At 23.7% G+C, this 24,408-nt stretch overlaps 6 protein-coding genes across 6 annotated transcripts; 2 read left to right on the top strand and 4 right to left on the bottom strand. All coding sequences in view use genetic code 6, as the record gives it.

Moving 5' to 3' along the window:
- Positions 1 to 3,889: 3,889 nt before the first annotated feature.
- Positions 3,890 to 4,639, bottom strand: TTHERM_000677978 (transmembrane protein, putative; the record flags this gene model as incomplete). The annotated part of the gene is made up of 1 exon (XM_012801018.1): positions 3,890 to 4,639. The coding sequence occupies one exon, from the start codon at positions 4,637 to 4,639 to the stop codon at positions 3,890 to 3,892; it is 750 nt and encodes a 249-aa protein (XP_012656472.1).
- Positions 4,640 to 5,447: 808 nt separating this feature from the next.
- On the top strand, positions 5,448 to 7,880 carry TTHERM_00677970 (CCT motif protein; the record flags this gene model as incomplete). Its single annotated transcript, XM_001027773.1, has 1 exon — positions 5,448 to 7,880. One exon carries the CDS (start codon positions 5,448 to 5,450, stop codon positions 7,878 to 7,880), a length of 2,433 nt encoding a protein of 810 aa, XP_001027773.1.
- A 32-nt stretch (positions 7,881 to 7,912) lies between these two features.
- On the bottom strand, positions 7,913 to 8,129 carry TTHERM_000676962 (transmembrane protein, putative; the record flags this gene model as incomplete). The annotated part of the gene is made up of 2 exons (XM_012801017.1): positions 7,913 to 7,920; positions 7,970 to 8,129. 2 exons carry the CDS (start codon positions 8,127 to 8,129, stop codon positions 7,913 to 7,915), a joined length of 168 nt encoding a protein of 55 aa, XP_012656471.1.
- A 715-nt stretch (positions 8,130 to 8,844) lies between these two features.
- Positions 8,845 to 9,213, bottom strand: TTHERM_000676951 (transmembrane protein, putative; the record flags this gene model as incomplete). The annotated part of the gene is made up of 1 exon (XM_012801016.1): positions 8,845 to 9,213. One exon carries the CDS (start codon positions 9,211 to 9,213, stop codon positions 8,845 to 8,847), a length of 369 nt encoding a protein of 122 aa, XP_012656470.1.
- Positions 9,214 to 13,714: 4,501 nt separating this feature from the next.
- Positions 13,715 to 16,838, bottom strand: TTHERM_000676940 (kinase domain protein; the record flags this gene model as incomplete). The annotated part of the gene is made up of 8 exons (XM_012801015.1): positions 16,532 to 16,838; positions 16,105 to 16,319; positions 15,238 to 15,524; positions 14,774 to 15,059; positions 14,590 to 14,712; positions 14,161 to 14,528; positions 13,858 to 14,111; positions 13,715 to 13,803 (listed from the first exon to the last, which is right to left on the bottom strand). The coding sequence occupies exons 1-8, from the start codon at positions 16,821 to 16,823 to the stop codon at positions 13,715 to 13,717; spliced, it is 1,914 nt and encodes a 637-aa protein (XP_012656469.1). The 5' UTR covers positions 16,824 to 16,838.
- Positions 16,839 to 17,964: 1,126 nt separating this feature from the next.
- TTHERM_00676930 (PAS domain S-box protein) lies at positions 17,965 to 24,334 on the top strand (the record flags this gene model as incomplete). Its single annotated transcript, XM_001027768.3, has 15 exons — positions 17,965 to 19,067; positions 19,138 to 19,539; positions 19,595 to 19,817; positions 19,876 to 20,271; positions 20,331 to 20,616; positions 20,711 to 20,988; positions 21,040 to 21,199; positions 21,360 to 21,541; positions 21,609 to 21,917; positions 21,972 to 22,090; positions 22,204 to 22,772; positions 22,828 to 23,216; positions 23,276 to 23,452; positions 23,929 to 24,021; positions 24,083 to 24,334. 15 exons carry the CDS (start codon positions 17,965 to 17,967, stop codon positions 24,332 to 24,334), a joined length of 4,938 nt encoding a protein of 1,645 aa, XP_001027768.3.
- Positions 24,335 to 24,408: the final 74 nt, after the last annotated feature.

Below are 24,408 nucleotides of genomic sequence, written 5' to 3'. Positions count from 1 at the left end.
CAATCATTTAATTATAAAAAATTTTAAAATATAAATTATTGTATATTCTCCTTAATTAAGACCCAGTGCTTGTAAAACTTTTCCAATAAATTTAGGTACTAATTTTTTTTATAATTTTGGGTATTAATATAAATCACCATTAATTAAGGCGAAAGTGCAGTATATTTTATTTTTTAAATGAGTTTAAAAATTAAAAAATAATTCTAATAATTTCAAACAATTTCAATTTATATTTAAATTTTTTACAAGTAAAAGTTCGTTTAATAAAAAATTTATGTAATTTATTAAATGATAAAATCGTCGACGAAATTAATTTTTTTAATTTAAAAAATAATTTCTTAAAAGTTCATTAATTCAATAATTTCAGATGGATTATTGAGGGAGTGAGCAAATATAGATTTTGACTTTATTCTTATGATAAAGCAGACAGATTATGATATTGTAATTTCTGTAAAATTATGTGAAAAAAATTTGATCTAATCAACAATGATAGGATGATTAAATTGGTTTTATTATTTTATTTAACTAACTAATTAACAAAAAGTTTAAATATTTAAAATAAACACTTTTAGAATGGATAAAAAGAAAATAGTTGACATAATATTTTAGTTTAAATTAAACTAAGAATTAAAAATTTAGGTTTGACACTCTAAATTAATTTTTGTTGAGAATTTAAGTTTTAAATCATACATACATACACACCTGAGTTAAAATTTAATTTAAATTTAGTAAATTATTTAACCCTAATTAATTTTAAATTCATTTAACAATTTAACTTAGAAACACAAATAAATAATAACAAATAAAATTTTGTGTCATTTTTTAAATATTTAATACTACCTAGAAATTAGGAAGACTTTGTTTTTTTAAAATTTGTTTGATTATTTTTATTTCTTTGCATAAATTAATTTTATAAAAAGACACAAAATATATATTTAGCAAAATATTGACTCCAATGTTATAATTTTAAATAATAATTAAAAAGAGGAAAATAATATTTTTTTACCATAGTTTCTCCTTATTATTCCCTATTGAATAAATTTTGTATTTGGATAATATAAAACAACAAAATTAATATGATTATGCAAAATTATAAATAAATAGTTTTAAAAGATTTGTGATATTTGTAGAATCAGTATGTCTTTTTCTGTAGTTCTTCAGTTCTAATATTATTGTATATATTGCTCATAAGAATCTTTTAAAAAAATAATTATCAATATAAGTAAGTTTTTTTAGATGGGTGGAATGAATACTATTCTGCTTTATAATAGGTACTATTCTATGGTAATAATTCATAAGCCGAATTTATATAACAATTAATAATAACAGCAGATAAGTATTCTTAAATTATTATATTCATAAGTGAATGAATTACTGATCCTAAAAATTGTTGCTCTTAATAATTAAAAATATTATGAATAAAATTGATTTTTTGATTAAATTAGTTGATAATAAAAAACTTGTTTTGAATAAATTTAATATATTTTTTAGTTAAAACAAAGATTGGCTTTGACATTTTTTCTCTCTGCAAAAAAACTTTTATTATTTTGAGTACCTTATTCATTTTAAATAATTTTATCCTACATTATTAAGTTTTAAATAAAAATCTATTGAAAACTTTAAGAACTAAAAGTACTTTCTATTTGTTAATTAAATTGAAAATAGTTATTGCCTTTTATAAATAACAAGAGATTTAAACATTTTTAGTTTCTTTACGAATGCTAAAGAGTTACATCCCTTAGAAGCACAATAGATGTATTATTTAATTTTAATTAAGATTTTACACTTTCGAATTCTTATCCTGATAATAATTATTTGAATTATTATTTTGAAATATTCTTAAATAGTAATTAGAATTTTTAATTTTTGAAAAAACTTTAAAGCATTTTTCTGTTTTAAAAAATAAACTAATTCAATAAAATTAAATTTTAGATTATGATTTTAATTATTGACAAGTTAACTAAAAATGACTTAAAATTTGTAAAAATAATTAAATCTAATTTCTTAAACTAAGATTAAATATTTATATCAATACACTAGTTTAAAAGATACTTCATAATTTTAGATAGTTTAGATATGCATGCTTAACATTGGAATAAAATAAAATATTTTTTTATTATTCTTAATTGTTGATATTTATTAACCCTTTTGAAATTAAATATTTTTTTGAACTGAATTTTGAACTAATTAGAATATTAATTTTTAAGTTTTTAGCTTTTATTAGAATATTGATTTCTAAAAAAATAATTTATATAATTTTTGATAAATAATATACATTAATATATTAATAAAATTTTATAATAATTTAATATAAATAATAACTACAAATTTGGAAGGTTGGTTTATCCAAATAATTTATTTAATTTATTGAATAAATTAGTACTAAGAATTTTTGTTATGAGAGTATAAGAATAAAATAAAAATTAATATACTCAGCAATATTATAAAAAAATTTAACGAATATATATTTTAATTGATAAAATCTATGTATGTATGCTGGGATAGTTTGTTTTTTAAAAATCACATTAAAAATTTCAAAATGATTAATTAATTTTTTAAATTTAAATTTTATTAAAGAGTAAATAATTACTGAATTAATATTTTACTTACTTCTATTAACTAATTTTTTCTATTAAGGGTAGATGACTCAAACATATTATGTAAATTCATTAATTGAAATTATTTTTTAAAAACTACAGTTTATATCAACATCAATAATAATTTTGTTTAGCCATCTTAAAAATATATAATTTATTACACCTTATAATATCATATCTATGAAATTATTCTCAAAGCTAAAACAAACTTTCACACAAATAAACAAACATCAAAAGGTTTGGTTAGAATGCAATAAATATCTCTTTATTTATTAATCAATGTTACTTTTATTAGATCCTATTAAAGTATTTAAAAATAATTATGGAAGTAGGAATCTAATTACTATAAAAAAATTAGTAAGATTTAGTTAATTTTAAATATATCATTCATTTATAAATTGATAAAAAAGTTATGGGAGATAATGTAACTATGAATTAATTTAAAAATACCAATTAAGAATTCGAACATAATTTAGTTAATTCAATATTTTTTCAAAATTATTTAGTAGAAATTATATATTTTGGTTGATTGGCTAGGAGTTTATTTAAATTTTGATTAGGCCTTTCAAGATTTAAACAAATTTAAATTTTTAAATAATTTAATGGAGAAGAGAAGCAAATATAGCTAATAAGAATTTAACAAGGAAAGAATTATCATTATTAACCAAAACAGAGATAGATAGATAGATAGATAGACAGACAGACAGACAGACAGACCTATGATAATTTAATTTATAGAAAATTTAAATTTTGAATTGAATTTAATTACAAATATTTCGTTGGTTTGATTGCATTAGAATACTCATTCAAATTTAAATATATTAATTCATTCATGCATCATAATTATGGTCTATATACTAATAAATGAGTGCTTTTTTTCTTAATTATGATTTGATTACCAAGAAAGAAAGAATAATGAATCAATTTTTTGTACTTTAAAGTTTTATTTAATTGTAAGATATTTTAAGTAAATGAAAGAAAAAAAATATAAATATGGCTTATTTTAGTGAAAAGGTAGGATATAAATATACATTATTTTTTCCATAGTTTAAAAAATTCACTGAACAGAAATATATCAGAATAGTAAGATATAAGAATCGATTGTAGAAAGAAATAGAAAAACCTATATTCTAATTATTAATTTTAAAAATATATGAAAATTAATGACGACCATTGTCGTAGAAAAGATTGGCTATAATTTTTTATACAAGCGCGTGTAGAAGTCTTTTTTTATCAAAATAATACGCTAATAATTAAGCTAAAATTTTTGATAGGGAGACGAATAAAGACAATCAAATACAAAGAAAAAAAAGAATCAGTAAAATAGAAAAAAATTTCATATTTGTTTTTGATTTTTTTTATTTTTATCGAGGTTGATAAGCAAGCTAATTGTAAAACTATTTGTTGTTTTCAATCACAGAGATTTGGCGGGTATAATGGAAACAATATGAACTTTAAAAGGAAAGGATTAAGTGATGGCAGAACTTGTTCTCCCATCCGTTTTTTATAGTATGGTAGATGAAAATGAAAGTGAGAGAAAGAGAGAAAGAAATAAAGAAAGATACAATTTATTTTATAATATTTGAATTTTTTTTCCAAAAGAATAAAAAAGTATATGTAGGTAGGTATTTACTAGGGCAATTAATTGAAAGGAGAAATGAATGAATGAATATTAATAAATAATATTAGAATTCTAACTAATATTTTGAATTTTAGAAAGGAAAAAAAAAATAATATAAAAAGTAAAGAGGAGAGAAAGGAGGGGGATGGATAAAGATAAATTATATCAATGCGAAATAAAAAAGGGAAAGCAAAAAAGAAAAATATTGGTTAAAAGAAAAAGTTGATGAAAATAGATGTACAAATATTTAGAAAAAAGAATAAAAGAAAGAAAAAACCAAGAAAATAATTAATTAATATTGAAGAACGAATATAAGACTTAATTACTATATTTCTACATATTTATACATAAATTTTATAATAATTAATACCTATTAAATTAACAACATTAATACCATCTTTCTCAATCTTTTTCTGTTCATACTAAGGCCGCACTTTCCTAAAACTATCAAAAATACACCTTTGTGTATGAAAAAAAGCGGTATTCAAAGTATCCACAAAAAAAGGAGGGAAGGGGAAGAGCAGGAATAGAAATAAATTGCCATAAAATATATTAGTTTAGTTACCTATTAATGTTATTATTATTATTATATTATTATTATTTAGATCATTAGAATTGAAAAATAATAATTAATTAATTTATTAATAATTGTCAATAGGTTAAATTTCTATGTGTGAAATTATTAGTCTTTTAAAAAATTTTTTTTTGAGGTTTTTCCTCCAAGCAAACAAAAAATAAATAAATAATATCCAATTAGATAGAAAAGTAGGAGGCCTACCTATAATAAATATATCTTTTAAATGTATGCATACATATAAGCAAGCAAGCAAGCAAATATGCAAACAATCTATTATTCAATCAATAAAATAAACAAGCAAAATGAATGAAGCTTAAAAACAAACAATTTAATAAACAAGCAAAAAAAAAGATAATAATGATCATTGAATCAGCTACAAGCATTTGCATGCATAATTGTTTGTATGCATAAATGATGAGAAACAAAAACAAATAATAATTAAGCAGTCATAATAATATTCAATTATATTTTTGCAATAAAAAAAAGAAAAAAAGTAAAAAAGTGAAAACTTAAAAAACACACTATATTTATTTTTTTAAAAGATATACAAAGTGAAGATACTTTAAAAGCAAACAAAATCAAAGGAAAGGTACTAACTAATTATTCCCTAAACCATTTATTAATTATAAATAAACAAACAACTCTTCAAGATATGGACACAGAATAAACTGCCTCTTCGATATTTAATGATCCTCACCTGCTTATGTTTATGCAAGCATTAGAATAAGTTAACCAATAGCAATAATAGAACTCTTTGTCCAGTGCAGGTTAGGCTAATCAACAAGGATAATAATAGTAGTAGCTACAATCTTAGCAAACAAATGCATCATCTGCAGCAACTTTAGAATAGATCTTACATCAGGTAAGCATCCTGCAAGCATTTTAGGAGCTCGCAAACCAATAAAATGCAGGTAACGTCCTTGATTCCATGATGATTCAAGAGGATGATTAAGAAGAAGAGGCTGTATCTGATTAGAATACAGTTCAGTAGCATTTATAGCATCAAGCTAATAATTAATTTACCTCTTCAAAGAGAACTCATTCTCCTGCCATTAATTCCTTATAAACCTTCAATTCATAGTAAAATTACAGCAATAATAGCAGTAAAGAGGAATAAAAGTTCATGCAAAATTCCCATCTCCTTCAAGTCGCTGATTCTAAATTTGAAAAATAAAATAATGTGTAAAATAACGGGATAAAGAATACTATTTTATCTTCACCTTCACTCACTTCAGTGAATCTTTCTCTTAACCAAGAAAACAACCAATAGAACTTATTATAATTATAATAATAAACTTCCCAAAAAGGAAGAGCTAAAAAAGACACTTCATGTTCTACTATTCGTATTAAGTAAGCATCAGCTTCATCTCAGATTGTCGATGCTCCTCCTACTCCTTCATAGCTTCCCATTATCCCTGAGATTATTGTTCCATCTGCATCTTCTAATATTAATTCAAAGAATGCCATTAATAATTCTAATTTTAATTAATCTAATAACAATTAATCAAATAATCTTAATTTAGACCTCGAATCTTTCAATTTAGGAAATAACATGGACAATAACAATGGTGGTGTGTCTGATGAAATGCAATTACTTAGTCTCCTCTCATCCTGCTTACCTTTAGAATAAATTGTTCAGTTAGCATTGACCAGCACAGCTGGCAACACAAACTAAGACAGTAACCAAACAGCAGCAGCTGCAGCTGCCGCCCTTGCTTTACTTCTTAGCAATAATAATTCTAATAGCAACAACAATAGCAATTAAGGATTTGCAGATTCTCTCCATAATAACAACGACAGTGGAGACGAAAATAACTAAAATTAAGCCTATTCTAAGTACTCACATTTGATGAATACCCCCACTTCTTCTAATATGTATAATAGCAACAACAAAACAGCTCTCAACACATCTAATGGTACTTAAAAGACTTAGTAATCAAAGATCCTCAGTGGAGCTAGCTCAGCAAATCACTAAAATTCCAACACAAACTTATTCTAAAATATCACTACCAATTTGAGTAGCTTCTTTGAAATGAATGGATTTAATTCTGGTGAAAAGAAAGCTTAGTCTCCATCTTATTCTCGTTAGACTTCCACATTCATTCCTCACATTATCTCCCATAACAACCAAGGCAATAACAGTTCCTAATAGTAGTAGCTCCCCGCCTAACAGCTCAATTTCTCTCAAATTGGAAGTATGTTCAATTAAATTGATCCCACAACTCTCAGCTTTTAAGCCTTAATGGCTCAACATAATGGAATTGACACACCTGAAGCTCTTCGTCTCCGTGAGTAAAAGCGTCTCGAAAGATAGCTTAAAATAGAAAGATATAAAAACAAAAGAAGAAATTGGATTCGTAAAATTTCATATGACTGTCGCAAGCGTGTTGCTGATTCTCGTCTGAGAATTAAGGGCCGTTTTATTTCAAAGAAAGACAGTGAAAAACTCAAAGAAAAGGGTGATGACTCTTGTTAACAAAATGAAAACACCATGGCCTTAGAATAGCCTTCTCAAAACGAATCTAATAAACAAGACTATGCTGCTGATAATAACGAATAAAAGCAATACTTTGATGAAAACATAAACCTATACCACCAATAGGAAATGATTCAACAGTAATAGAATGCTCACCAGAATCCAGAAATTATTGAATACGAAGAAGCAAATCTCACTGCTTAAAAAGGCTTTGATGTTTTAAATGCAGCTTCATAATCGAGCATAGAAAACAATTAGAATCCTACTGAAGAGATTAATAACACAAACATTTGTGAATTAACTTGTGCAGCTGCTATGAATCCCAGCAGTATCTAAAATTTAATGAAACCAGATGTTATGGATAAAGTAAAACAAAGAATCTTAGATAAGAAACCTCTCTTTTCACTGATTAGCTCTGAATCCAATCGTTTCATTTAAGAAATCTAAAACCAATCTTCATCTTCTACCTCCTCTTCATCTACTAACACTTCTACCTCCTCAACAAAAAACGCTCCTATTAATGCCGAGAATATCAAAAATAGCTCATCTAAAATGAATCTAGACTAGCACAAATCATTGAAAACAGAACAAAAAATGATTGAGGCTTGAAATGATTTGTGATTACCTACTTCTATAACAAATCATCTCACTATTTTAAAGAAAAAACATTATTTTTTATATCTGCCATTCATTCATACATAAATACTTCTATTATGCTAAATTATTAGATGAGCTTATATTTATATTCAAAATACACAATTAGATAGATACAAAGAGCAAATAGCTTTAAACTAACTAACTAACATACGCTAATAAATTATCATCAAGAAATGCAATTAATTCAAAAAGCCATGTCATCCCATGTAATCCAATGCCACTAGCACCATTAGCTAGCTATTCACTTAAAATATTATAGTTTTTAGTTTAGTTTATTGCAAACTAAATGATTAAGATTGAATCATATAGATATATTTTGAAAATGATTAAATAAAGGAAAAGTTAAAAAAAGGAATTTAAAGTGCAAAGTAAGCAGCATTAGTAAACTAACAAGATAAAAAGAAGATTGATTTTAGCACTGCAAGGAGAGAATTCAATCAAACAAACACAAACATAAATTATATGACTTGAAAAGGAAATTCATCCAGAGAGCAAGCAACAAGCATACATGGCTAGAGAATTTTAGTAGTTTATCTTTCTATAAAGGATATTTGTTCAACCTAGGTTTAAATTACTTAATATTGTTCTAACTAAATTGCTACAAGATGCATTAACTAACATTTCAAATAAATAGTATTTCTAAGCATTATTCCATATCTTATAACATTAATCTTCGAATGTTTTCATTCAAATATAAAAGAAAATCTCTAAATCAAAATCAAATCATCTTCAAAGCTTTTTTGGCTTTCTCTTTCTAAAACAGTATTTCTTTTTTAATACAGCACTTTGCTAAAAACCACTAAAAGTGCCAATAACACACACAATAAATAAACAAACAACTAAATAAATAAATACTTATCTGTTCATTCAATACAGGCAAACAGACAGACAAACAGAGAGACACATCCACCTAGATTCATTGATATTTAGATTGAGATAAACTCTTCCTCATTTAGCTCTTAAAATTCTTTTTAATGGATATAGTATATAGCTAGCTCATCTACCTTTGTAGCTAACACCATATCAAACTAAATTACCTCACTTATAAAACACTTAAAAAATAAAAAAAACAAATAAAAATCATAAAATTTACATAAAACTAAATAAAATAAACCTATTTCAATTCGCTAAAACAAACAATATAAAAAATAAAGAATATAATTTATATTTATATCTTCTTGTATGCCTCACTTATATACATATTTGGTAAGAGTAAATTAATCAATTTGAGGTTATCAGATTATTTTATCATTTCTTTTACCCTAATTTTTATAAATTTACCCATTATTTCGCTGCAGCGCTATGCTTGCAATAAAAAATTTAAGACATACTAACTAAAAAAATAATTAGTACACTCTACAATCTTTAAAATATTTATTATACTCTTTATTATTTTCAGTCTACAAAAGATAAAATTAATTAAGCGACATAGACAAGTACAAGATATTCAAAATCAAATATGTCTATTCTAATGCGGAAAAATACCAAAGTATACTCTTTTTACATAAAACAATGTTTAACTAATGATAAATGAATTACTTATTTTATTATTTTAAAATTAATCTTAAATAATTAGCTAGTATCAATCAATCAATTGATTTTACTTGCTGAGAAGTAAAAAAATAAAAAAAGAAATAAAAATTGGACACAATTTGAAAATTTTACTTGCCTTTCAAATACTTTGAATTTTTATTAAACATTCAATGTATTTTTTTTAAATGTCTTAAATAAAACAATTTTTAAGATAGATAGATAGATACTTTGAGAATTTATATGATAAATAAATATTTAGATTTCTAATAAATAATAAGAAAACACTGCCTTTAAGAGTTTTGCTAAAAAAATTTTTATTTGAATATATTTGACAAGCAAAGATGAATGACATACTTTATTTCATTCTAAATTTAATATTTTATTTTGGTAGAAATATTATTAATTAATTCTTATTTTATTCTATTTAACAATATTATTGATATCAATTAAAAAGATATTTCAATTAAAATTACAATTCTAAAATTCAATTCAATTTATTTTACAGTAAAATTTAGTTTATTAAGATTTTCATCTATCTTTCATTTAATCTTTTACACATTCATTCTTCCTTTCTCTCTTTCTTTTTGTTAGTAATTCCTTCATTAACATATTTACCATCTTTTACTATTTTATCAAAGATCCTCAACTCCTAACTTAAATTTTGCTTGTAAATACTATGTTGTAACCACATACTCTTTCAAATAAAATATATAGAAAGTTTGGTTTATAATAAATATGGAAAAATACAAAGATATTTAAGCATAAATAATGAAAAATTTGAAGAAATTAAATTGAAATTGAAGTATTTTAAAAATGATTTTTCAAATAAATACACAATTTAAATGGATTTTTATAGATAATTTGAAAAAGTGTACTTTTGATCCATCTTATTTGACTCACATTATATTTAATTTAATTTGTTTTTAATTCGTAATTAATATGAGTAAAGTGGCTAAAGATGTGAATGAATATGAGACTAAAAAAAATTTAAACAATTCATATGTTCTTTTTTTTATAAATTCCACTTATTTGACCTCCTAATAGAGTAGAAATTTATAAGATCGAACTAGGAATTATTAACTTATTATAAGATAAGAATGAGGATTTATTGGCTCTGTTTTTATTTTCCTCTTTCTTATTTTGCTATTTAGGCAGTGCTGCTTTATAGATAGATAAATAGCTAGCTAGGTCTATTTTTATTAGAAAAGAAAAAGAATAGTAGATCCTTTTTTTTTTGTTAAATAATCAGGAAAGGGGAAAAAAGAATGGATAATGTGAAAAATAAATATTTCCCTTCTTTATTTCCTTTTTAATTTTACCCATTCTTTTCAAAAGGATTGGTTAATTTAGCGCTTTGAATTTTCAAGTAGATCCACATCTAAATTCCTTTGTAAATAAAAAATATCTTAGCTAAAAATAATTAAATTTGAAAAAGCCTTTATTAAAATTTATAATAACTGAGTCTATATGTATACTGTCTTTCTTCTATGTAATTTTAAGCAATAAAGGGATTTTTCTTAATATCTTTTATTGCTTATTTTATTACTGATAACTATATTTAAATTAAACACGGTCAAATAAAATATATCTTTCTTATTAGATAAATTTATTTATTTATATATTAGTCTGTTAGTTCATATAGAATAAAGCAAAAATCGTCATAATTAGATTATAGAAGTGAATAGTTGAATAAATAAATAAATAAAAAATAAATATTTATTGTTATTGCAAATTCAAATAATATATAGAGTTAGTTTTAAAAATCTAAGTGCTTGATGCCTTTTTAATTTCAAAATAAAATTATTAACAGGTTCTAATCTCAAAATATTAAGCAATTTAAATTAATTATTCCATTCAATTAAATAATTTTTTATTTCTTTTATTACAACTTTTAACAAAATCATTCGATTTAACCAATCTTTGGTATATTGTGATTTACCCGAACTTTCAATATATAAAAAACCTACTTTCTGTAAGATAACTGAGCCATATTTTGACAATTTAAAAACAGAAAACTTTATATTTTTGATAGGACTTATTTCTGAATAATTCTATTTATTTAAGTATATTTCATTTGAATTCAAGCAAATCATAAATTTAAAAAATGCATGAACTTTTAATATATTTTTTTTCTAAAAAATGGCATGCATTTATCTATATATTTATAATTCATGCTATACCTCCAATAATATTGCAAGGCAATAAAGAAATTACTCTTTTAATATTTCAATTCAAAATCCTCCAAAAAACATTTCTTAGAAATAGCTTGTAAAATTTAAATAAAATTAATTGGATATTTATTTTATTGATTGCACTGTAAACGAATAATTTGATTATTGATAAAAAGTTAAAATAAAAGATTTCTCTTCTTACAATATTCATTAAATTATTCAACATTAAACTAATAAGACCTATTAATGCTTACAAATATTAGCACTGCAATAAGAGAAAGAAAAAATTATTTAAAATTAGCTTTTAATGATTAATAAAACTACAAAAATTTATTTGTTAATAATTGAGTAAAAATGATCTAATAAATATTGATGAAGAGACTTTTTTTATATTATTTTTATTGGCCTTAAATGAATGGTTGATTTTTGTTTACTCTATCATCCTTATTTTTATATTTATTTTTGATGAACCACAATAATAATTATAAAATTTAGCTTTCATTTATTTTCAAAAATTAAAGATATTCTTACACTTTTTTAAATTAATCTACTCCATTCAAAAATATTACTTAAAGACTATTGAATTTAAAATAATCTGTAAAGATAAACTTTGAACATAATAGACCAATATAAATTTGTTAAATTTGTATATTAGGGAAGGAAAATATTTTATTGACAAATAAATAAGATGATTTCAACAATTGTATTTTTATTTTAATACGAAATGATCAAACATTTAAAGATAGTTCATTAAATTTTTTATCAATAAAAATGTTTGGTGGTTATAATTTTCTTTATCAAATATTTGATTATATTTTGAGTAAATCACTTAGTATTATTCTGTGTTCATAATACGGAGTGTTAAATTTTTGAAAAGCAAACAAAATCAATCTAATATAATTTATTTTCTTTTGAAATTAAACTAGTGGATATAAATCAATTAGTTTTAATAAAAATAAGAGTGTTATTTGCAATTTTTTGTGGTGTAATTTTGAAAAATATATTGATATAATGTTTATAGTTCTATAAATGATAGAAAATATCTGAATAATTATATTTCAAAATTACTTAAATATTTAATTTATCAATTCAATTAACAATAGATTATTGGGTGATATAAATATTTAAATACTAAATCGATAAAATAAAATTAAAAAAAATTTTTCAAATATTATAAAAATGTATTTAAATTAGAAATTATCCTTTTATTTTTAAAAACTGTTTTTAATTTATTATTTGAATTAAAGAAAAAATTTATTAATAATTTTAAAAAAATTACTCATAAATTACTTTTTCTTTCATTATTTCATTTATTATTGGGACTTTAATTTTTATATTTGATGAAAAGATTCAGTCAGTCATAGTCTTGCACTATATCAAAATTCTTTTTTTTAAATGACTATTGCTATTAAATTCTTTATTGTAGATTATTTATCATATTATAAATTATTAGCAATAGAAAAAATTAATTTTAAATTTTTTGGTAACTGATAAACAATTAATTTAAATAAAAATAAATTTATTAGTGAAAAAAGAGTGAATAAATAAAAGAAACCTTTAATATTTTAATAGTTTAGATAAAATAAAATAATATAATAAACAATTTCACAAATCATACAAAGCATAATCGATATACAAATATAAATCTCTCAAATATAAAATAAATAAAACTATTTAATTAAATGACTTGTTGTCTTGTGAATGTTTAGTCATCCTAGCAGTAGATAAATTGATTACAATTTGATTTGTGATTTATCTGAATCATTGATTTGTAAAAAAAAATAAATTTAAAAAATAAAAAAAGAACTAATTATTAATTACTAAATTAATAAAAGAAACCTTGAATAGTTTAATAGTATAGATACAATAATATAATATACAAGTAGACGAATCGAACAAAAAAGCATGATCAATAGGGTGAATGAATTATAGATTTATATGGGTTTTAATGATATATACAATTAGTTAGATTTATATGATGAAATTGATAGTTATTATTTAGTTTTTTCCAGAATTAAGTAATTACTAGCTATCTTAAATTCTGAATAACTAATTCATTTATTTTTAATTTATTTACTTCATTCATTATTGTTAGAAAGCGATTTATTGAGGTTACTATTATAATCCAAAACCTTAATAAAATCCTCCATTGATAGGCTATTAAATAAATCCTTTTATTAAAAATATAAATTACTTTTTAAATCTGCTTCTAATAATTTATTTACCTTATGGAGAAGCACCACCAAATTATTATTGGGCTTGTACGTACTATTAAGGAATATACTATTGTTAAATAGGTAATTGGCTATTCATATTAAATCCCTAATTGTTTCCATTTGTTATTACTTAAGAGGGACTTTATCCACCTACATTTTAATTTTAAAATGCTTCTTAGTGTCTTTTGTAAGTTTATTAGGATTTTGCTATAGCTTCATTTACTTTTTTCGTTATATCAGACTCATTATCAGCAGCTAGTTATCTATTTACATTTTTTTAAATTTAATTAAAATTTATTTAGAAAAATTTACGGTTAAGCTTATTATTATTGCTAATATAAAGTTGGAGACTGTGATTATAATTGAGGTGTATTTGCAGATGCCCCTAATTAAGGTGATAATTATGTCTATTGCTGTAATTAAACTTGCTATTGTTAAATTTGCATGGGTTGCTAAGAAACTAATCTTTAAACTGGATATTAAATTATTGATTGCTAAGGTGAGCCAAATGAAGCTGCTCCTCCATTTTAGTATTATAATGTCATAACTTATGGTTAGAAAGGTGAGTTCGACATTTGTAATGGCATTTGCTATTGAGAGACAGAACCATCTTATGCCTAGAAAGCAGTTACAGAACTAGTACCTGTCTACGAAAGTGGCTATTGGACAAAAGTTACTACCTAATTTTTATTTTATTAGAAAAAATTATTTTCTTTAATAAATAATATTGATTGAATTTACAGAGTTCTAAGCCTAGAATTATTAGTTGGACTGTTATTGTTATACCTATTGAGGTAGCTATATAATTTGTTGTTGAGGTTGCATATAAGCTTGACTCTGCTAAAGTTAGACAGGAACTAAAATCTAATTAATTTTTTTATTATAAAACTATAAAATATGATTAGTAGGTAACAATAGTAATTACAGGATTTTAATACACAACTGAGTTTCTCTAGAGTTGTTAGTTGCTTTAGATGCTATTTTAAAAGGGCAGAAGTAGTGCTCTTAAATTTTCAAAAGAAGGACGAGTATTTTCATCATCCAAAAGCATGTCACGAATTACATTGACAAAGAAATCGCTATATTTAGCTCTGCACTAGTTCAACAGCTCTTCTAAAATAGGATGAGAAATTTAATAATTCTCGAAATCGTAAGCACACAAAGGAGGGCAAAGAGAAGCAGCTTCTAATAAAGTCATACCTAGAGAATACCTAATAGATTTAAAAAAAGTAAATTATTACAAATTTATTAAAATAATTTAGATTAGTAGAAAGATCAATTAATCAAGTAAGCAAGCAAGTAGAAGTTTTTTAAAGCTTTTTAACTGATAAATAAATTGTTTTTCTTCTCTCAAAAGTTTATTAATTTATAAAAGTTTAGTTTGCTTACACATCACTTTTCCAGTGATCATGGAATGGTTTGAACTCACCGACTCCCAACGAGCGCACTAAAATTGGAGATAGATAACATTTTTCACGACGCGATAACATTTTATAGTAGTTAGAATGGTCTGCGTGCAAGATGCCATGATCAGCAATTTTAACCTATCCTTCAGGAGTAAGAAGAATATTGGTAGGACGGATATCGCCGTGATAGATTTTATTTTTTTCAAAGTAGCAACAAGCTTGAATTAAAGAATCTAATAAATACCACAATTCGGACTCGCTAAAGAATTCCTTTTTAATCATAAAATTTATTCGTTAAAAAATAAAATTTATTGCAAGAATTAAATTTTATAATCAATTAAATTTGATTAAAATTTTCAATAATCGAGTGTTAGCAAACATAAGTAAAATCTTTATTTGATTAATCTATCATTTAAAAATGTTTGTTTAAATAAATCTTTTTGCCTCCTTATTTATTTTAAAGTATTTGATATTCTTATATCTATCTATTTATTTTTGTTAAACTATGCTGAAAAATAAATTGATAAATAATTTCTATAATTAGTCAAAATATTGTTAAAATCTTATGATTAATTTTATTTGTATTTTCAATTTTCAAAAATTATTTCTTCTATAACTACATTTTATTTATTTATTAAGCCTATTTCTTTTAATGCTTTATACTTTGAAGGCTTCATTTAATATTTAGTTTGGGGGGGGGGTCACAGCTGGGTGTCGAACTTTTCGGTACGGCAGTCATAGCTGGATTTTTATTAGGGAAAAAAAAAATGAAGACCGCACCCGGCTGTGACCCCCCCCCCCTTTAGTTTTAATGATACTTAAACAAAATATATGCTGAAAAATTATTTACTAAGCCATTTTCTCTTCTTCTGTTTAATTCTTTCTCTAAATCATGGAAATAGTATTCAAAATATATTGTAATTTTGTTAAAATCGCCACAAATGTTATCTTCATTAGCTTCGTGAGCATAGTACAACATTAAAATGTTACGATGCTTTAGGTTCATGCGCTATTTGCAAGATCTCAAATAGGTTTAGTATTCAGGAGCTGAATTGCACATGTGTCCTAATAATAGTAAAAAGCATTAGTTTAATAGCTATTAAAATATTTTGAACTTTTAAATAAAATGAACATTCTTTATCTAATTAAGATATCTATATAAATAATCTTTAATTGTTTATTATAAGAAGATAAGAAAGAAAGACATCCAGCAACCACATTTTAGTTATATGTGATAATTTTACAATTATTAATTGATTGATAAATTAATTAATTACCCCTCTTGCCGATATATCTTTTTTCCATTTTGTGCTTGTAGACATAAACGTCTCCAAATCTCTTATCGCTGATTTCTGTTTGGAAATCATACTTGACTTTAAACTCACGAATGAATTCGTTTGTATCTGATGAGGACGATGTTTCGTTTCCCATTTTCTTTTTTTATTTACCTTTTTTTGATGTGTTTATTTGCTATTCCTTAACTTTAAAGAGATAATTTTTTTTTTTTGCTTTTAGAAGATTAATTTAATAGTTTATAGTTAATAACCTGATTTGATTGTTAGCAAACATTTAAAGTTTTGTGAACAAATTTAATCATAAAATAAACAAATAAGGAAAAGAAACAGCTAATTAATTTTCTTATATTTTTTATAAATAAAATTTGTTTTTATTTAAAAGTTAATTAATCGCCAATCTCTATTTTTCATATGAAAATAAAGATTTTGCAAATTCAATTTTATTATTATTGTTCTCAAATAATTATTATCGTATTGACAAAATCTCCTTATTTGACTTTTTAACGATAATATTTATTTATTTATATTCAAATGAAATCAAGCAAATTTTCAATCATAATTTGAAAATCTTCACTCTCATTTAAAAAAACTAGTGTTAAAATTTTTAAAAGCAAATTTATTTATAGTCCTTCATTCATTATTTTTGCATCATGCATTTTAAGAATAATTTATCATATTTTTACTTAAATTTTTTTTCAAAATGACATCAAGATAATTTAAAATCAATAAAAATATTATTTTTTTAGTAAATGACAAATATCAATTTTCATTTGCTTTAAATTATTCTAGGTATTAAATAGTTTGTTCAAAATTCTTAACAGGGAACTATCTAGCTAGTTACTGATATAAAAAAATATCAGAAACCTCAAAAAAACAATTAATTTATTTATAATTTTTTAAACTTTATAAAATAAATTAAATAAAAGTAAATGTAATATTTTAATTTATCTAAGAAAATGTTGAAAATTATTGGCATTTTATTTTATTTCTTCTTTTTAATTTTTTTTTGATATTATGTAAAAATGTAATCAATTATTTTACATAGATGAACAAATTTTTAAATTAACAATTAAGCTAAGATCTAATTGCCTTATTATGATGAAAATAAAAGAGTAGATCTAATATTGTAAACAAACAACAACTTTTGCATGAATTTAAATTTATAAAATATTATTCAAATATAAATAAATATTAAAATGGAAATTGATTTGATATGGTTGATATAAATAAAGTCAATTAATTACAAAGTGCAAACAAAAAATACTAATTAAATAATTTGTTAATTAATTAATTAATTAATTATTTGTATTCATTTAGCATATAAGATAGTTTTTATATTTAATAATAAGTAATAATTAAGCTTGTGATTTATCAATTGAAATTTTGTAAAAGTTAAAAATACTTATTTAAATAAAATGGATTATAAATCCAGTAGCTCAGGTAATAAGAATTCTTTAGACTCAGAAAAATCTTTGTTTGAAAGAATCGAATAGGAATTAAAAAATGTTTTGTTTGGTGTTCTATTTTAGCTTCTTAAGGATGTCGAACCTTCTATTTGGATTGCTCGTTTGCTAAGCTTTATTTAATTATTGCAAGTTTTATACTTTCCTTTCCATAGAGAACTGAAGCATGCATGGTATTATGATTCAATTGCTAATGGAATAGAGTAATTTTTAAGTTACTTTTAATTAATCACTTACTTGAAGAATTCGTCATGGACTGCTTATATTACAGTCTTCTATACTTGCGTTGCTTTAGTTATATTAATCATAATAGATATCTTCTACATTTCATATTCCTTCACCAAAAAGAATCAAGCTTTTTCATGGCCAATTTACTCACTCAGAACTCTTCTTTCGCTAATTGTTACTGTTCTATTTATGCCTTTGTTAGATTTTTTTTTGTCAATTATCTCTTGCTAATCTACTACTCTTTCATAGGGCTCAGGTATAACTTCTTCAGTTTATGTCCATGAGTTTTTCTCTTCAGTTGTCTGCTGGTAAGATGTCCACATTTTACATGCTGTAGTCTCTATTTTTATTAGTATTGCTTTCATTATAGTTACCTTTTTAGTGGTTTTAATTTATTTCGAATGCTTACACAACTCTAATGACCCTACAGCCAGAGTCACATCACGTCCGAATTTCGTGTTTCTTTTATATTAAGTTGTATTGATTATTGCTTTTACCTTTATGAATAACTAGCAAAATGATTATGTCTTAATAGGACTGCTAATTGCAGGATCTCTTGTTACCTTTACCAAATTTCATTATGAAAGTCCTTTTTATAATGAAGAATTTTAAAAGATTTGGAGTTTTATTACTGCTTTGCAGGTATGGAGTGCTATATTGCTATGCTTTGCAAAATTTCTTGAGAACAATCTTTTTGAAGGAACGATTATTGCTTGGATTATAGGTATTCCTATTTTAGGTTTAATAGTTATCAATTAGAGGAAGTAAAGAATAGATTTACTTCTTATTAATGTAAATAAATTTGAAACAGGTGAGTAGCTTATAAGGTAAAAATTAATTTTTTTTAAAAATTTAAAATTAACAATTAAAAAAATGTAAATTTTAATTAAAAATAAGCTAAGCAAGATATTTACTTTAGTTGATAAGATGGTCAAAAACATCTAAGACGGCATCCATATTGTTAGATGGTTACTTAGAAGTACACAAGCAAACTTGCTAGAGAGAAGATTGTGCAGCAAAGTAAAAAAAGAATGTAAATTCAAGAGTTGCAAAGAATCTTATTAATGTGAGTTAATCGATTGAAAATCAAGCAGATAGAGATAAAATAAACATACTTTATCAAGTTATTTACCACATGTTTTTTTATGGTGTAAAGAAATTTCCAAACAATACTAATCTTCGTTTGGCATATGCATTCTTTTTGATGGAGAACTCTAAGTACAAGCAGTAAGCATTATAGGAGTTAAGTTAAGCAGAAACAAATCATCCTTCTTTTGACATTGATTTTATAATCTTTAGGTAAGATAATATTTAGTCTTTTATTTTTATTTTGAAATATTTTATCAATAAAAAGATACAAGAAACTGATTGAAGATGAAATTGCAGAATCTCAGCAAGATGGCAACATGGATATAGTTTCTGAGATGGCCTTCTAAAATAATTTGAGATCAATGCAAAATAATATAGAGAGATGTGCTCTTTAACATATGGATTTCTGGTCTCAGCTTGGAGAAGACAGTCCTGATTTAGGTAAGCTGAATGAAATTGGAGTTAGGATAAGCTTGGCAATTTAGCAAGTAATGATTTATAAAATAATTAAAAATTAAGATAAATATCATTCATTAATTAATTAAGGTTGAAGAGTAATGGAATAGGCTGAAAAAGATGTCAAATAATATACCTAAAGCTATGAGACTTTTTGGAAAATACAATTTGGAGGTGCTCAATGACAAAGAGAATGGTGAAGCACTCCTTGAGAGAGCAAGAGCGATACACAACTCAAATGCTAATAACAGAAAAGTTTAAGTTTTTACCTCTAACGATGAAATTTAAAATGAATCCTATCCAACAATAATCATAACAACAGAGCAAGATAAGTTTGGCTAAGTAGTAAATATGAATCAAGCTGCTTCTAACCTCTTCAGTTACCAAAAAAGCGAAGTTATTAATAGGAAAATTAATCTATTAATGCCAAATATTCATTCTAAATATCACGATCAATTCTTAGAGAATTACTTAAATTCAACAGAAGTAAAAATAAATTTATTTTTGTTTAATAAATTAATTACCATAAATATTTACTTAAAAAGGTAAAGTTTATGAATAGAGAAAGATATGTAATTGGCAAAAGTAAGTCTAATTATGTGTTCCCATGCTTTCTTTCTCTTAGAACTCTCTCCTCTTTAGCTTAAGGATTTTAATTTTTAGGTTCTTTTAGAATCGAAAAGGTGCATCGTAAGATATGCTATATTTATACAGACATAGATGGAAATATTGAGCATATTTCAAGCTAGTGTATAAGCTTTTTGAAGATTGACAATAAATTTATCACCTCTAAAAAAACAAATATAGACGAGATAGCTCCAAAGTTATTTGGTAAATTTTTAAAATTTAATGAATTTGATATTTCAATTTCAAGGAGTTTAATTTATTTTTTGTTAATTTTTTTGTATGGCTGTTATTAAATAAGATGATAAGGAAACTTATATGTAGAAATCTGGTGCTTCATACATATTTAAGCCCCTTAAGAAAGAAGATGATCCAACTGGAAATGGTATTGAAATGAATGTTTTAGTTTAAGAAATTTAATTTTTCTGCTAGCCTCATGCAGGCTATTTCATTAAATTTGAAGTAATGACCTAACAATAACAACAATAATTACCTCAAACTTCTAATTTAGCTGTATAGTCTAAGTTAAAAAATAGGATAGGTTTATCTTGCTTCTAATTTACCTTTGTCCCATCAAAAGTAAAATTTTTCAATCAAAAATATTCTATTCTAAAATTATTGTTATTATAGTCTACGGTTGTTGGCTAGTATGTTGATCAAATGAACAGTGAAATTCATTCCTAAAGAGTAGATGATAGCTTACTAAATGGCCAAGATGCAAATTAAACAGTAGAAAAAATTAATTTAACCACTTAAAACGCTTAGTAAGATCTACCATAAGATAGCAAAGGTAATATATAAATAAACAAATAAACAAGCAAATAAATAAAATTTTGTAGAGTTATTTTAGATAAATAAAAAAAAATAGAATATATAGAATGATAAATATATAAATGCTATTAGTTGAATGAAAATAGCTTTTATTAGATTTAATTTTATTTTTAAAAAAGTAGTTTAACCTGAGCAACAAAATTCATCTTTGAAGAATTATGGACTTGGTATTAAAAGAATGAGGCTCTACTATGACCATATAGCAGAAGTAGAAGATGATAAATCTGATAGTGAAGAAGAAGAAGAAAATGAAATGAATAAAAGCATATTTTAGAATAAAAATGATGAAGATGAAGGAGATGTATTATAATTTATTTAATAAATTAAATATTATATTTTTTCTTACTATTAAATAAATTAATTTTTAGGATGCTAATATTAATGAGTTCAATTCAAATTTTAAGAGCAGAAAGGCTGTAAAAGCTGTTGTAAACGATGAAAGTGAACCATCTTGCATAAGTAACTTAAAAAGAGTTACAAATGTTCTTGTTTTGATATTAATTTTGATTGCTTTCTTGGATTATTTCCTATCAAATAGCTAATTTGATGATATCAAAAAAAATGTTAATTTAATAATTTACTCTAACAGAATGTTAGCTGAAATGTAGGGTCTTCTTAGTTACGTTAGAGATCTTAAATTTATGGAAATGGGTTTATATGATGACCTTCCATCAAAAGTATTAATTACATTATTCTTTTATTAAAATATTTATAATAACAATTTAAATAAGGCTACAACTCGCCAATAGTGGATAGCTGGTATCAATTAAGAAATTGTAAATATCCAATATTATAGGCAAAATATTACATTTAGTGATCTCAGTATTACCTCTGATCATTCTTACTTACTGTAATTTTTTCTTTAAATGAACATAAAATCTATTGAATATTTTTATTAATAATTTTATAATTGTTAAGTCTTTAGTGTATTTAATTCTAATTTTTTGTAAATAAATTTATTAGATATAATCAAGAAGTTAATTTGATATCATCAGCTGGATAAAATATTTAGAAGCCATTTTTAACTTCAATCGAAATTATGTACACTTATGCTTAGAATATTGCTCAAGCAACAGGACCTATTAAATAGCAATGTGTTTACTTTGAAACTAATATGTTTTCCCAATTTTATTTGTACATGATAGATAATGCAAACATGTATGTCAACGAACTCTTCAACAGAACTTCGGCAACCTCAGCTATTTTTATCATCTGGATGATCATTGCTGGCATAAGTCTATTTGTATCATTTGTGATCTTTATTCCATTAAGTATCATTGTAAACAGAAGCAGAGAGGAGGTTTTAGGACTCTTCCTTGATATAAAAGAAAAAAGAATCAAAAATTTGTATTCGAAGTGTGAAAATTTTATAAATAATCTTTAAATTGGTGAGGAGGAAGATATTGGTTCATTAGATGATATTGATAAGTTAAATGAAGAGGATCCTTTTGAAAATAAATTGAAAAAAAGAAAGAGAAAATTCAAGAATTCTTCTATGAATTTCAAACAGATATGTCTCGGCCTTCTTTCAGGTAAGCTCAATTCAAATATTAAAAAAGGTTTTAAATTAATTTTTTATAAAATAAGGGGCAATTATCATTGAAGCGTATTTCTTCTTTAATTATTTCATTACTTATTAGTTGATGAATTCCAATAATTAACTTGTCTAAGAACTTAATGCAACTTCATACTCTGAAGCCTTCTTTCTTTTTGCTGATAATAGCTAAAGATAGCTTTTTTATGACTAAAAAACAAAGATATTCGGAACAGATCCTAGTGCATATACAACCTAAACACTCAACTAATTGTACTAACTTGATAGTTCAGTTCATTAAGAACATGCCTTAAATATTAATGTCCATAACAGTGCATACAATAATGCATTTGATAATGTAATGATGCTTGATCCATGCTCTATTGTGTTTAGTTTACAAGGATAAAATTAAGATGTTTGTGAATAATTTGCAGAGAAAGCTGTATTTATTTATTTAACTTAAAAATCAAAAAATATTTTTAAAAACCTTTTAAAAATTAGGTTTCTCAAGGTATGGCTGTTGCAGTAACTCGCTACTTCGAAAATCTAAGATATTTTAACAGCATTTATCAAATTCTATATAAATCTGCAAATGGAGGACCAACTGTGAAATTTTCTGATGTTGCTCCAAGTGATGCCACTCTGAGAAAAGTAACAGGAGACCCTTTAACTGATTAGGTAATTTATCTAACTTCAATTAAAAATATAAATTTTTATCAAATTAAAATAAATATTTTAACAACCATTAAGATAAGTCTTGTTTAAATTTTATCAATACTAATTAAATCAATAATTTAAAGCAAATCCAGTATAACTTTTCATACTAACTAACTCCCTTCCATATAAACTAAGCAATTGTTAAAATTGGGCAAAAATGTTTATCCTAAATTTAATTATTTCACTATCAATTTCATCAAAAAACTAGGCGCATCTATATATTAGGCCAATCTTTGGTCCCATAGGTTCACAATTTAAACAATCTATTTAGTTAAATGATATTAAGACAAGAATAAAAAAAAATATTTAAAATGGATAAACACTGAAATTGATTAAAATTTTAATTTTTCAATTTAATTAATTAATTTAGTTTTCTTAATTTTTTATAATTAAGTAATTTAACTAATTAAAAATTTTCAAACTTAAATTTTAAAAAGCTTCTATCACTTTTAAGGACCTCAGTAGCTGATGAGCTTAGACAGATGCAGATAATATATAACTATTTATTATATAGATATCTGGAAGATTATGTAAGAAATAGATTAATTAAATGGAAATATTGAACTTAAAATTAATTATTTTTTTTAATAGTTCTAAAATGACTTCAATTAGCACATTACTGATGCTAACACAAGTAGGATTGCCTTATTTATAGTATTCAATGTACTAATGTTTGTAATTTATTTCTTATTTTGGTTACCACTTGTGTCAAAGCTTTCTAGAAGCATATGGAGAACTAGAGGAATGTTAACAATGATACCTTTAGAAGTAATTAAAGAGACAAAATCAATACAAAAATTCATTAGAAGATACTTAAACGAGCACTCAGTCTCAAATTATTGAAAAATTTACTCAAAAATTAATAAATTATTTTATTATTTTAATTAATAAAAATTTTCCATATAATAGTTAATTAA

Source organism: Tetrahymena thermophila (genome assembly GCF_000189635.1).
Source record: "Tetrahymena thermophila SB210 genomic scaffold scf_8253823, whole genome shotgun sequence".
Lineage (NCBI taxonomy): Eukaryota > Ciliophora > Oligohymenophorea > Hymenostomatida > Tetrahymenidae > Tetrahymena > Tetrahymena thermophila.
Note: the sequence above shows the minus strand (reverse complement) of the source record. Positions and strands in the feature narration are given on the sequence as shown.